The 15700-nt window shown below is 39.4% G+C and overlaps 1 protein-coding gene across 1 annotated transcript; it reads right to left on the bottom strand.

Moving 5' to 3' along the window:
- Positions 1-1517: 1517 nt before the first annotated feature.
- LOC140138099 (uncharacterized) lies at positions 1518-14788 on the bottom strand. Its single transcript, XM_072159990.1, has 8 exons — positions 14603-14788; positions 13228-13337; positions 11804-11946; positions 9935-10051; positions 8896-9162; positions 5552-5678; positions 4035-4119; positions 1518-3144 (listed from the first exon to the last, which is right to left on the bottom strand). The coding sequence occupies exons 1-8, from the start codon at positions 14603-14605 to the stop codon at positions 2797-2799; spliced, it is 1200 nt and encodes a 399-aa protein (XP_072016091.1). The 5' UTR covers positions 14606-14788; the 3' UTR covers positions 1518-2796.
- Between the last annotated feature and the right edge of the window lie 912 nt (positions 14789-15700).

Below are 15700 nucleotides of genomic sequence, written 5' to 3'. Positions count from 1 at the left end.
TCAGATGTAAGGTTCAAATGCTACATTTATGTGAATGAGACAAAACATCAACTGACAGTGGTACAAAGGTATAATGTCACTAACATTTCTGTGTTACCCTGCATCTTATTTTATGTCATTTTCTAATAGATCATAGTAAGGTCTTTCCTGCAATATATAAATGTATGGGGGTTATCACTTTTGTAAAATGATACAACCCTTCAAAAAGTGACCAAAATAAAATTAATTTTTCTTATTGTCTTGGAGGACATTGGCCTATCATATACCCTAAAGCAGCTAACTATTTTAACTTTGTACAAAATACAAGTGTGGATAATAATGTCAGCTTTCTTTTGATACCAAATTTATTGATCAACTCTCATTTTTAAGGAAAATAGCAACATATTTGCACACCGACTACGAGGCTCCCAAAATGAAAACGTGGCTTACAGTTTTGTGCAGAGTGCCCCGCTACCTCCACCACCCCTGCCTTGGCCAATTGGATTGAGTCCCATTCTATAGATGTTCAAGATATCTTACTGACACCTTTCCACAATTAATAATGGTGTTTTAGCTGTCATTTGATACCAAATTTACTATCAAATCTATTTTTATTCCAATGATACATTAAAAAAACTAATGACCACAGTGACAAATGTGACGCCACTCACCCATTTTAGATGTTGAGTTCAAAGCACTTGCCCCTATCATTAGCTCAAGGCAGTTTATTGTTTCAACTATTTTACAGAATAAAATATCAGATAACAATGTCAGCTTTCTTTTGATACCAAATTTATTAATATACACTAGTTTTTAAAGAAAATTTCAACATTTTTGCACTGCGCGGCACCAAAAATGAAATTTCCCATTGAGTTTGCACATAGTGAGCCGCTGCCTCATGAGCCGCTGCCTCCACCACCCCTGACTTGGGTCATTGGATTGAATGCCATTCTGCTTCTGTTCAAGATACCTTCATGTAACTTTCCATAGTTCATCATTAATATATTAGCTTTCATTTGCTACCAAATTTATTGCCATAGCTTCTTTACTTTCAAAGATATGCTCAAAAAACAAAACGATCGTGGCGAAAAGTGTGACACCACCACCCTTTTTGGGTGTTCAGTTCAAAACGCATGGCCATTATACAAAGCAACCTGTTGACATTAGACTAGCTGCTGCTATACTAAGCAATATTTCTGTTAAGGGCATGTTGATCATGCCAGCGTTGTTGTTCTCCACATACATGTATACTTTACGCATCACAACAGGTGATCTACATTCACATTACATTCATCCATGTTTGCACAAACACTCTCTATTCCATTTCATGCTCATGAACAACGACTCTCTCAAAAAGAAGGGAGAGATGTAATATCGTTACGCCCATGCCTAAATGAAAGACCACACAACACTACAATCAATGGCCGCTGCCATGAATATATCTCGAGTGAAGCCAGGTGAATAAATACATGTATGAAATGTTATATCTATTGGTTTAGTCCATTTCCTGTAGTTTGCAATACTATTTTACAATAAATACATATCAAAAGCGGAAAAAGCCATATAAAAAAATGGCAATATTATCAACTTCAACAACAAAAATATACATAAACATATCTGCATGGAAATTCAAAAGAATAAATTATTATAATGTTAAAACCATTGTATTTATATGAAACATCATTAAAAACCAACATACATAAAAGTAGCCCAAATTAAAACAAATGACTACCGCTTAAACCTTTGGGAAAAGAAACGTTTTTAAAAACTTTTTAAAACATTGCACATTCTGATGAGCGGCGCGTGACGTGGGTGACATCCCGCTATCTCTAAGGTCCGCTATCTCTAAGGTTCGCTATCTCTAAGGTTCGCTATCACTAACGTGTAAAGTCTATGGAGATCAGAATCCCGCTATCTCTAATAGAGAAAAAGGTTCGCTATACCTAAAAAAAAGGTCTGCTACTTCTAAGGTTCGATATCACTAATTTAGAATAAGGTTCGCTAGTTCTAAGGTTCGCTAATTTTGAATAAGGTTCGCTATCACTAATTTAAAATAAGGTTCGCTATCACTAATTTTGAATAAGGTCCGCTATCACTAATTTATTGAAGGTTCGCTATCTCTAAGGTTCATTATCACTAATTCCAATAAAGGTCCGCTATACCTAAGGTTCGCTATCACTAATTTTGTTTCAGGTTCGCTATCCCTAATTAATTAAGGTTCGCTATCTCTAAGGTTCGTTATCACTAATTTCGATTAAGGTTCGCTATACCTAAGGTTCGTTATCACTAATCTTAAATAAGGTCCACTATCTCTAATTTTAAATGAGGTCCGCTATCTCTAATTTCAAATAAGGTCCGCTATCTCTAATTTTAAAGTTTCAAAATTCCTGTTGTCACCACCCTGTATTGCGTTTCGCATTTGACCTCTTTATGGTCAAGCAAGGAAAGTCTACATCAGTAAAAGCATACAAAATAACTAAAATTAATTTATGGGGTTCTCGTCCGGGGGATTTTCATGAATTGACGATTGAGGTCGGTTGGTTTTTTTTTCTTCTTCTAATGGAAATTGTCATTTCCAACAGTACTTGAGAAAAACGCGATGTTTCCTTTTGTTTTATTTTATCCAACTGTAAGATTCTGGGGATAACCTCCTAGAGTACCACAATAGACTTGAAAGTGACCCCATGTTATCCTGAAGCATTCCAACGTTTTTTTTTATCTAAAAAATCGGACTAATCCCACAAATAGAAGAGAGAGGGAATGAGAACCAAAATATTAGTTACAGTATATTTTTTTTCAGAAAGTGGTTTCCAGGTTTCATGGTTCGTCTTTAAGAACATCCAGAATGGCATCCCTTAGTTTATAGTAGTCCTCTTGGCAATTGTGAACCTGTACTGAAACTCTACACCACAGTTTTCCCATAAAGTAAGATATTGCTGTGAAAACACGATGTTTTTCATATATTACTTTCATTAAAGTTGGGCATTTGAGTTCTTTGGCTTCGAGCTCATATTGCCGTGTGACTTTTGTATCTGGAAGACCGATCAGTATCATGAACGGCGCCCTCATTGAAATAGGAATTGGTAGGCATGTAGAGGTCCAAGCTTCAGATAACATAGAGGCGGCCCATTTGACGAGTTTGCTGTTGCGTGCTACGATAGCATCCTGTGAGGATGAAAGAGGGAAAGAATGAGGGCGAGTTTCTTGGGGAGGAGAAAAATAAAATAAAGATCGACCTTAATTTTGAAGGGGCGCATGTGTATATATTATTACCAACAGAGGAGGCTAATACTCTAATAAAGTACGTGGTATTTTGACCACGGGGTACACCGTGACCATATGTATGCTGTAATACAGAATATCCATCCCAGCAAGGCATCTACCGTGCCAATACGGCCGTATTGACACAATGTATTATATATCTACATATGTGTGTATCGGGTGGGCTGATAATATCTAAAAGTTATACAAACAGTGGTTCAAAAATTGGAACGAAGTTTGGAAAAGGGTGAAAACCATTTCCTAACATTGGTTCTTACGTATGTAACATGGCAGGGATGATACATTTTCCATGCTACAATGATAAGGAACTGTCCATTTGCTCTAACTATGAAGGTTTTTGGGAGTTGACAATTCCCAATATTGATCAAAACCAAACCACACTACTGCACACTAGAGAGGTTTTCTGTCAACAACTGATAAAATGGCATAGTATTTTAGACTAAAATACGTAAAATTGTTTTCAGTCTCTTATCATTATTATGACTTCTTGAGTACCCCTTTGGAACTTGTGGTATCAGTGAGGTAACCCATTAAATTAGTAAACACATCCAGTCAAAACCTTCACTCTTAGAGCGAATGGAATTTAGGTTTTTTACAAGGGTGTTAAAAGTAAACCTTCTTCCCAAATTTTGGACGTAAAAACCCGAATGTGGCATTGGAAATGCGATCATTAGTTAGCCATATAAATAGATGGCTCATGCTGATAGTGTTTTATCGACGATAATAATTAGGCCTATGTCTACATAAAATAATAACAATGCCACTTCACTTACAAGTCCACCGAGACTGAGACAGAATTCTATGGCTTTGGGTGCGGTTAGATATGGTATAGGGTCTCGAGTGGCTTGCTGAGAAAACCTGAAAAAAAAGCATCCAAAAACGACAAAATAAAACGATTACATTAGTACTAGGCGGCAGTGGCGTAGCCAAGGGGGGTGCAGCCCTGTGAAAAGTCTTGCCCCTTGCCCCTGTGGGATGGTGACTGCCCCAACATTTAAGACCTTTTTGTGTTTCTGACCAAATTTACATTATATTTTGCCATTTTAACCTAAAAAGTGTCAATTTTTCCGCGCTTCGCGCGAATTTATTCACTTTCTGTACCATATTTCACCAGTTTGGCTTTAATATGGCAAATTGTTCGCGCGCATTTGTAACATTAACTGATTTTGTCTCCAAAAGGTTCCCCCTCCCCTTAAAATTTGTCTTGCCCCCCCCCCCCCTGTAAATGTGCTGGCTACGCCACTGCAAGGCGGTTACCCGTATACGTTGCTTTAAATATAGGTCAAAGAAGAACTAAACTCCTCAACAAAAGTTTGGATCTACATCTCAGATAATTTGTGACATGTTCATATCGTGTTGCATATCAATGAATAGCTTGTTTATTACCCTATACAATGACACCCCATTTGAAACAATCACCTTTTTCACGGCTGAGTACACATCTTGTGAATGAAGTGTCTTCTTGGCAGAATGTGCCAAATTGACCATTATTCTGTGCAGCAAGCTTCAATCCCATGTCTTCGCAATCTGGGACCTAATGCAATCCTTCAAGATGTCAACGCTCACCCCCACTGCGCCAGGGTAATCAATAACTACCTACAGAATATGGGAGTCGAGAGAATGAAATGGCCTGCCATCAGCCCAGACCTCAACCCGATTGTACCGTGACTTGTGGGACCAACTTAGTCGTGCTATGGGTGCCAGAGTAGCCAATGCAACCACATGGAATGACCTGCGACGAATCCTGGTTAAAGAATGAAATGCCATAAACGTGTGACCAGGCTGGTGAGCAGCATGAGGAGGACGTGCCAGGGTGTTGTGGCTGCGTATGGTTTTTCCACCCACTGTTGAGGTTAGTCACTAGTGCTGTTTGAGCACAGAATAATGGTCAATGTGGCACATTCTGTTTGAGACCTCAGTACATTCACAAGACGTGTACTCAGGCATGAAAAATGTGATTGTTTCAAATGTGGAGCCATTGTAAAGGGGAACAAATTAGCTGTCCATTGATATGCACCACGATATGAACATGTCACAAATATTTTGAGATATATACGTTTGAAAAAACTTTGCAAACTTGTTGAGGAGGTTAGAAGTGGAATGGGTAAACATTGTGATTGGTAATTGTTTACCCCTCTTCTGCAATTATAACAAAAATGTGTAACTCCTAATTGCATGAATTATAGAAAAGAATTAAAATATAATTTCCTTATTTCCTTTCAGTTAGAGGAGGCGGTGCACACCCCCTGGATCATACCTTCATATTACAATAGATGTTTCCTATTCTTACCTTTGTTGAAGATTGGTATGGAATATGCTGGCGCTGGTAATGATTGGATGCGTGGTATCGTGATGACTGGGATGTATCCATAGTAACGCGCAACCACGGGGACAAAACATCCATTTATGCAAATTACCTGCAAGCAATGGAAAACAACTTATTTTGGTGTGGTGGGGCATTTATCAAAGTTTCTCCATCAAAATTACTCTAGCTTGCTGAAGAGAACGAACTGTCCGCAACAATTTGTGCCGTTCAATAAATGACACAAAACACGTACATAAAAATCAAAATGGAATCCCAAAAAAAACTAGAACGTTATAAAATTATGGAAGTCAAAATAATATTATAATGATTTTATCATAACTCTTGTGGTGTGTGATTTCGGCTTTCATGCAGGAGGTATCCCAATTCGATAAAACAAACCGTTATATGCAATCAATCAGTGTGGACAATACTGTAACCTCACTGACTATCAAGCGAAAAGTATAAAACAGGTCTTCAATGCTCACTTCATTTGTTCCGTATATTTCGGAGAAACCCTTCTCCGTCATTAGCGGGTGGTAGCTGAATGTTGACTGGTTGATCCTACCCAATCTGGACGTTAGTGCTCTCCTAGGTTTTTCCAGTAGAGAATCATATATTCTCGAGAGTTCGCGGCCTTCGTCCCTGTTAAGGATGGGGTTGACTCATTCTTTGTGCAAATAGCCTCACTCTTTGAGTCTCGCCAAGGCCAGGGCGTAGCCAGCCTAAGCCAGGTGGGCCCCCAATCCCCAAAGGCCAAAATGATCCACTTTCCGAGCGTTGTGGGTGAAAAAAAAAGTTATGCTTTTTCAGTCGAGAAAGATCCAATTGTGCCCATTTCGGTTCTTTATGCTTTCTTGGTCAAAAAGCCCAACATTTTGGGGAAATGTCCACTTTTGGGGGAATAAGGTCCATTTTCTCTAATTCCGCCCACGGTGGGCGGCCCAGCTCCCCCCCCCCCCCAATAAACCAAATAAATCCTGACTACGCCTCGGCACACTGGCTCCTTTTGGTTTCTCCCACGTAAACTCGATCACACTAACTGCAAGGGATGCGATAAATTACACCAGACTGATCTTCTATTATTTTGAGTCTATTGGTGCAACTCACATTTGATGCAATGTCCGGTGGGATGTACTCTTTGCCGCAGAGGAAGGAACACTTTCTTGCGTAGCTACTGGTTGTTTCTTAGTTCATGCGCGTGAGAACCTCAATTCATCAATGCCGGATTTCAGATTTAACACGTCCAATTTCGCATTCTTTGTCAAGAGGGTCTTCTGTGACCACTGTGTTAGCATCAAGAGGGTCTTCTGTGACCACTATATGTCAGCACGATGAAACATGGTTCAAATAACACCTACTTTGTGCTCAAGCAGTGCCATTTAACTGGGCCATATGGAAGAACAGGGTAATACTTAAATTTTCCCCTGAATATGGACCCATATAAGTGCCAAGGACATGGTGTGACTCAATGGTTAAATTATACTGATCAGTGTGTGTTGGTTTCCTGACTTTTCCCGTCTGTTTGACACTTTCCACGTTCTGGTTATCGATATGGTCTGCAAACTGCTGTGCTTTACTCGCTTCAATAACAACAAAAGTGTCGTTTACGTATCGCAGCCAAATATGCAGTGTGGTCAGCTGGTTTTAGTACCTTTTGTTCAAACCACTCCACATAAAGGACTAACGGTTTTCAACAATAGGGCTAACCGGAGGTCCCATGGCGCAGCCATGATCCTGTTGGTAGATCTGATCTAACTTGAAATACGTGGTTGTTAGACAAAATTCAAACCGAGTGACGATTTCCTTTAGGTATGTGCCCGCTTTCCAGCTGTTATCAGTCTCTAAAGGTCTTTGATTAGTTCCAGGGCACCGGCCACTGGCAAAGTCGTAAAAAGGGCTGTGACGTCGTATGACGTTTTGTGAATTTTGGATATGATGAGGTGATTTCCCTACTCCGATATAAGATCAGCCAACTGCCAGATTGTAACACACTACGCCTATGCTAGAAGTAATAGGCCAAACTGGGATACTGGCTTTATGAACTTTTGACAGGCCATATATGCAAGAAACTACGCTAGCTATTGTTCTTAATTTGTCGTAGAATGTATTTGACCTATAGACCCTTAGTCCTTAAGTTCCTTTTAGAAGCTTCAACACTTTATTTTTGTACGCGGTTGTAGGATATTTCTTGAATTTGGAGTACGTTTTCTCGTCGCTCAACAAATTATTGACTTTGCTTTCATACTTAAAATTGAGGTATAGCTTTAGATCTCAATTATCCATCCTTGTCCTTCTCATCTACTCTATCGCATGCAACCTCACTCGCTACAATAAAATCCTCAACAGTAACATTACGCGACGACATACCGTAGTTCAAACTCTTGTTGAGTACCGATGTTTCATATGACGGTTTTACCACATACCCATTTATTCCCGGGTGTCTCTTTGCGAGATATTTATCAACAATCCGTTTTTTACATTCTTTAAGACGCTTAAACTTTTCAATATGACGAGATCTTACTCTGTCATTTTCCACTGACAAAAAGATAAGACTCAAATAGAAGATCAATCTGGTATAATTTATGACATCCGTTGCAGTGTGTGTGATCATGTCATGGAAGAAACCAAAAGGACCCTGGGTGAGAGAATCAGATACATAGGCCCTACTGCCAAAACAGTGAGTAGGCCTAACACATGAGCTGTTGCAGAACACAATTACATGACACAGTCCTGACCTGGGAGGTGTCACTGTCATTTGTAGAGAAGACAAGTTTGTTCAGCGTCTGTTTATACAAAGGAGACCAATCCCACCCTAAACAGGGAAGGGGTCGTAAACTCTCAAGAATTTATTATCCGCTGCTGGAAATACCTAGGACACCACCAACGTTGCGATTGGGTAGACGATTAACCAGTCAACATTCAGCTACCACCCGCTGATGACGGAGAAGGGTTTCTCCGAAATATGCGGAACCAAAAAAGAGAGTGTTAAAGACTTGTTTTAAACTTATACATAATCTATTATCAACACGTAAGAGCATTCATTTCATATCTTTTCCGTTTTCGCTTGATAGTCAGTGTGGTTTAGTATTGTCCACACTGATTGATTGTATATATATAACGCTTTTTATTGAACTGAGATACCTCCTGCATGAAACCCGGAACCACACACCTGACACTTCTACGTCTCTATTTCGAAATCCATGGTCTTTTTTTTTTTTACAAATCTTATTGAAAACTTTTTCATTGGAGAGTTGTTCACTATACAGACGCGTGAAAATATTTGTTCAGCTATCTCGTATCATGCATGTATATGGGCCTTACAGTCTTACCGATGTAATAATCAGCTCCTAAGTTTTCCAAATCAAGTTGAACTTGTCCTGGACAATGTGCTCCGTCGATAAGAGTCATGACACCTTTCTCACGACAAAGATCTACCAATTTCTTAACGGGAAACATTATTGCACTCGCAGATGAGATGTGATCGATTATTGCTAATTTGATTTTGTGGGATTTCTCGATTACATCGGCATATGCTTTTATAACTTCATCCTCGTGTTCAAGTGGCAGGGGAATATGCATCTGAATTACGTCTAAACCTGTAAAAAGGATCATTCCACATACATGTAACATTTCTCTTCATATACATTTACACACAAATAGTGCAGAACTTCAGAAGAAACCAGCGGTGAAATTTTGGTTATTCCTTCATGTAATTTTACAAGAAATTAGGGTTAGGGTTATAGGGTTAGAATTCGGGTTATGATTAGGGTTAGGTTGGAAATAATTACATGATGGATCGACCGAAATTTCCCCCAATCTGATGGTAGTAATGAAATACCGTATACACGGAAATGATGGAATTCTCCTAACTCCATTTATGTAGTGTGTTAGAATGGACCTCCTGTCTAGCCTTCCGCGCACTCCATACACGATTAATGAAGTATATGAAGGATCTAATGTAAGAAGGTCCCATCTGCAGTAGTTACCAGATGACATGTAAGTGGGGGATATTGTTATCTTTCTTTATCTAAAGGTGCTCGACTATGAGTAAGATAAATCCTATACTGTACTTGTGCTAAGAATTAACATGAGTAAGCAAATTGTTGCTGCTTTTGCGTCTTTGTTGTGATACATACATTTCAGCCAGGACCCCTTGCTTGAAGATTGAGAAGTGTCACGTATGTGTACAGTAGACTTCACCCCTCGTACCATAAATCGCCCCCCCAATTACGAAGTCTGGTATAAATATTGCCGAAGTCATGCAAGTCATCCACCTTAATATGCCAAACTTATTGTTAACTATTAGTTCATTAACTCTAACCCTGGAATTTCTTCCAGGGTCACACGGTCATAGACAATAGGCACTACCTTTGTTTTCCTTGGCTACATGCTGAACTAAGTTGATGTTGGCCCCGTATGTGTGGTCAGTGCATAAGATGGCATCGCCTGCTTCCCATGACATTGCCTTGGCAACGGCATTTATTCCTAAAACATAGAATTACGAGATTTAATATAAGGTCAACGTTCTTTGACAAAAATCTTTTCTAAAATATTGTTTTTAATAGGCTTAGGCACAGGCCTTCAAAATTATTAATGTCCGAATGATTGGGCCTTTGTTCATTTGTTTTCTTCTTTGTTTAACATGTTTATTTGCCTTTCTTTCTCCTGTTTTACCTGGCTGGAATTAACAATAATATAAATTATATAATAATGTTTGAACTATCTAGTCAACTGGACTGACTTTTGAGTGAGAAATTTTCACATCCAATCCTGAACGCATCATCCGCCCTGCTGATCTTCTGAAGATGAAAGATCTTTGATCTGTGAAGCGGATGTTGTTGTATCACAGGTCACCTTTGACTTCAACCTGAGAGGTATCTTCCTAATCGCTGAACCAAATTATGACGTAGGCCGCATCCCCTATTGAGTGAAGGCTCCTCCCGTTTCACATAAATTGCTTCTTTGACCCTCTCTCATACATGTCATATACCATCTGCTTTCTCTGTCCAAGATTTTAACATTCTTGTCAAATGAATGTTTTGAAATGTCCAAATGTCTCTGGTACATTCGTACATTCATTTACACTAGACTTGAAGACGTCTAGGGTTGGCGACTCAACAACTTCCTGGGGCAAGGCATTCCACTGACGGATAGTGTCGGGGAAGAAAGAGCCTTGCAGTAAAGCTGTGCGGGAGAATGGAACATGGAATCTCTGAGAGTTGCCCCTGGTGGTGGTGTTTGAGGGTATCAGCTGGCTGTCAGGAATGTCAATGAGATGGTTGACGATTCGGTACATCATGGTGGCTTTGGAGATTGCTCTTCGTTGTTGTAGAGATTCCCATCCGAGGTCATTCAGCATGGATGTAACACTGCTTTCTCGGGAGTAGTCGTTCATGATGCGTTGCACAGACTCAACCTTGGTGATATTTCTCTTGGTGGTAGGATTCCATACGCAGCTGGCATACTCAACAACTGGTCTGACAAATGTATTGTAGCAACGGGTCTTGACGTCACGGGGACAGCTCAAGGTGCGTCGTAGGAAACCAAGGGATTTCATGCCTTTCTTGCTGGTGCAGTCTGCTTGTCTGTTCCAGGATAAGTTGTCAGTGAATTCAACACCCAGATATTTGGCGGATGGGACTGCCTCCAGAGGATGGTCATGGATAAAATACGTGGAATTCACTGGCTTGCGGCGTTTGTAGATATTCACGTTCCCGTTCCTTCGCGTCCTCACTAGAGGGAATAGTGTCCGCTCTATGAAATAATGTGCGTATTACACCGACATGACCGAGTTTATGGATCAATGAGATCTGTGAGTGTCTTTGCGGTATACTGATGTTTCTAAGCTGCCTTCGCTTTGCACAGTGACCAAACAAGTTTGTCTTCTTTCAGTTCTTCCTAGCTGTGTGAACTTGATACGTTGACACTGTAGATAGGGTCGATAACATAGCTTCACCCAAGTGTCATCAACATAACGAAACCATTGGGTAGGAGGGGTACCTATCAGGTTGAAATCAAAGGTGACCTGTGATACAACAACATCCGCTTCACATTGAACTTTTACCGCCAAAAGATCAGTAGGACTGATGATGCGTTCAGGATTGGACGTGAACATTTCCCACTCAAAAGTAGGTCCAGATGACTACAGATTATAGTTCAAATATTATATTGTTTTAATACTTCCTGGATGAATGATAATTTCCAAAAACGAATAATATAAATTGTAAAGAAACTTGCCAGAAGTAGTGGTTTCCACCAGTACTAAGTTCTCTTTGCAACACCCTATGAATTCAGCAACCTTGGCTACGGCGTTCATATAGCGATCATTAACGACATAACGATACCAATGTTCCGGATTTCTCTCACGCTCTTCCATCACACTAAAATTGTGATAAAAATGAGAACTGGGTATAACTACGAATTACTATTAAAACAACTCACAGAGCACACATCTATCCCGGACATCTATATTCTCAGAAAATATTGCCCAGCGTTGGTTAAGGAAGGTACAGCCAAACGTTGGGCAAAATGTTGGGTGATGTTTTACCCAATATTGGGTTTGGCTAAAGGAATTTACACAACATTGGACAAAACATTACCCAACGTTGGGACATGTCCTCCTTAACCAACGTTGGGCAAACTTTTCTGGGAATAGGGACACGGCCATTTTTCAGTATAGGGGCAGCTACGGCGCCGCACCGCGGTGTACTTTAACTCATAATCGCGGGGTTACTCGAGGCATGGGTTCGAATCCCTGCAGCGCCAACATGTGCACTTGGGCAAGGCACTTTATCTCAACCTGCTTTTCCTCACACAGTTGAAATAGGGGAACTGTTAGGGGAACATTATAATCTAAGTGCTGAAACGGGTTGCGCTTAAGTTGCGCTCTTGTTGAAGAGAAACCAGAAGAGAAATAAATCTGATAGGCCTATCTCAGTGGGAGCGGAATAAATTGTTGCAATTATGTGATACTTGATGATGACGTGAACGTTAAGTCATAAACATATTTATAGGTGAGGCGGCAAATTACCCGAATTTAAACTACAGGTGTCATTTTAAGCGCAAACTCTAAGCTCAAACTTGAGGTCAACAGAAGTATGATTTAACGTTCAGGGGTTATCCTATTGGACAGGGGCTCGGCGCATGACACCAAATCACTGCGCGAAAGGTGCAATGGTGATGAGTTCCGGTTAAAAGTATATGGCTACTGGAGACAATATGGTGTCCTTAGGGACCATGTTCTTCGTGAGGTTGGCATGTTCTGATTTAAATGAAAGATGCTAACCTATTAATGACTAAAATTATACAAATCGATTTCACAAGAAAAGTAGGCCCTGTCCGAATTACTGCTAACGGAACAAGTTTTAATGCTAGTTTTGGCGTTGAAATAGCGGCGTCGCTTTTCAACATTTTTAATAAAAACTGAATCTGTAAAGTTCCCTAAAATTGAAGCTAAAATGAAATTTCAGTCCTTAATTAATACAGGGATGACGTTAAAAAATGAAAAAATTGTCACGCCTGGTAGAAAACGCCGCTTAAAAAAGTTGATTTCTACGTGCTTTTCAATGGAGAAGTTATTTGGTGGTTTACGCCCATATGTCATCCAGAGGTCAAATCGCCATATTTCGTCAACGATCCTGCATTACCGTGGTAAAACTCACCTGATTTGATAGTCAAAAACTTTCTTTGGAACTGCTCCACTTGCATTATTCAAATGAGTAGAAGTTTCCTCCAAACAAAATTCACGTTGCATTAAACTTCTTCCAAACTCCTATAAAGAGCAATGAGGAAATAATAAATTGGAGCATGGTGTAGGCCTAAGTTCAATGAGAGGCCTGTGAAATAATTTTGACCCCCCGCACGGGAGGGGGGATTCACATGCCAAGTTTTGGTGTTTCCCCGATTTCCAAACTTTAAATTGTCTAGATATTTAGGCGCGCACTGTAGATCCTAAAATTCATTAATTGAAGTAAATGCCACCATTTTCGCCTAAATATATAAATATATAAGCAAAATATACAAACAGATTAACTTCAGTCCATGTCTCATCACATGACATTGAAATATTCAATATCGCTGCCATTTGCACTGTTTTGGTTAAAAATCATCGAAAAAAGTATTATGTTTTGACATCTTTATAAATGTGAAGTAAATGCCATCGCCTAAAATGTATAAGCAAAATATAAAATCATTTTAACTTCAGTCCATGTCTCATCACTTGACCTTGAAATATTCAAAATGGCTGTCATTTGCAATGTATATATGTTAAAATTGAAAATATAATGCTTTGACATCTTTGAGTGTGGTAAATGCCACCATTTTCGTCATCAATGTCTCATCGCTTTTCAAAGTGGCTTCCATTTGCACTGTACACGTGAAAATTCTTTAAAAAACATGTACGTCTTGTCATATATTTATGTGAAGCAAATACCACCATTTTGCTTAAAATGTATCCAGATATAAGCAAAATATACAAACTGATGAGTTTCAGTCAATATAGCTCATTACCTGATACCTGACCTTTTACCATATATGTACTGTACATGTTAAAACGCATTTAAAAAACATGTTTTTACATGATTTTAAGCTGTAATATGCAAATGAAAGTCATTATATTTTGAATAATTCAAGGTCAGGTATTATTTCGCTTATATCTGGATACATTTTTTTCAAAATGAAAAAAATGCCACCATTTTAATGGTGGCATTGTTTCCACATAAAGATGTCAACGCATTATATTTTCAATTTCAATTATATTTAACCTATACAGTGCAAATGGAAGTCATTTTGACTATTTCAAGGTCAAGTAATGAGGCATTGACCGAAGTTAATATGGTTGTATAATATTTTAGTGCTTATCATTTATAGGCGAAAATGGTAGCTAATGGTGACATTTACTTCATATAAGTCGGACAAGTGCGCGGAAATGCATTGCCGTTTCATTCATAATAGGCCTATCAGTATTTGGAAACTGCTGCTATACAGACGTCTGACTGAGACAGTACCTAGAAATAGTAAATAGGCCTATAAGCTTACCATTTTTCAGTGGATCCCTTCTACAGTCTTATGGTGTGGGATGGTGGTGCGAATAATATAAAAGCTATAAAACAGGACTAATATCATAAATTACAGATCGAGGTTCCGTTCTAACATAACAACAGCTAACAACCGGCATCTTAACACGGGAAGGAGGCTGGAAGGTTTCCAAGCTTTTATCACTATGACGCACCGTATACGGACGTGGAGCGACCGTCATTTGGTCATGGTTAATTTAATTATTAAGCCCGGGTTATTAAGGTCAATGTCGACTGGTTAAGGTCAACTGCACTGAACTGCTGTTTATGTTGACCAAGTTTGCTTAAATATTCTATACAATATTATCATGTATCAGAGGCTCCGGAAGATGTAAACAACAGGGGGGGGGGGATGCCTGGCCCAAATTATTGGGGGGGGGGGCAATGGTACTTTTCCATAGACACCAAAATTATTGCGGGTGCCCTGCCCCCGGTTCCGGAGCCACTGTGTTTTATAGCCTTTAGGCCTATATTAGTTTATTATTATTTTAGCTTATTTTTATTATCGGTATTTTATTTTATCACATATCGTGGCCAAATGGCCAAATTACATGTAAAATTACAATTCAAAACATACAAGATTGAACACATCTAAAAGAAATTGCACACAAAATATTGACTTTGAAAAACATCATGGTCAGTGAACAAATAAATGGCAACAGTGAACGTGAAAATTGCTTACTTTGGGGAGGCAACTATAGGGGATGGGCTAAGATCTTTGGGGTCATTTCCCCATGCACCCCCCCCTGTATCGCTGCTCATGCCTAAAATCATGATACCCCCCCACACACACACACACACTTATCGCTGCCACTGCTCTCACCCACCCCCTCTCCCCTCCCACACACACCCACCACAACACTATAGACAAACCCGTTCGACATCAAAAACCACAACGACGAAATCATACTGTCCATGCTTACAGGCAGGGCACAACCATTAATGCACAAACTTGCAAGCAATGTAATTTTACCAATTCCCGCAATACCGCGTATACCGCGTGGTATCTTAGACATGATAAAGACTCTGTAAGTATAACTTTACTGAGATTATGCAATAA

The sequence above is a fragment of the Amphiura filiformis genome, chromosome 17 (assembly GCF_039555335.1).
Source record: "Amphiura filiformis chromosome 17, Afil_fr2py, whole genome shotgun sequence".
Taxonomy (NCBI): Eukaryota; Metazoa; Echinodermata; class Ophiuroidea; order Amphilepidida; family Amphiuridae; genus Amphiura; species Amphiura filiformis.
This window is presented reverse-complemented; position numbering and strand designations above follow the sequence as displayed.

Coding starts and splice junctions, on each gene's coding strand:
- LOC140138099 (XM_072159990.1), bottom strand. Junction 11,947..13,227: donor GTTTTTGACTATCAAATCAG/GTGAGTTTTACC, acceptor TCACAATTTTAG/TGTGATGGAAGAGCGTGAGA. Junction 10,052..11,803: donor GGTGGAAACCACTACTTCTG/GCAAGTTTCTTT, acceptor TCTATGTTTTAG/GAATAAATGCCGTTGCCAAG.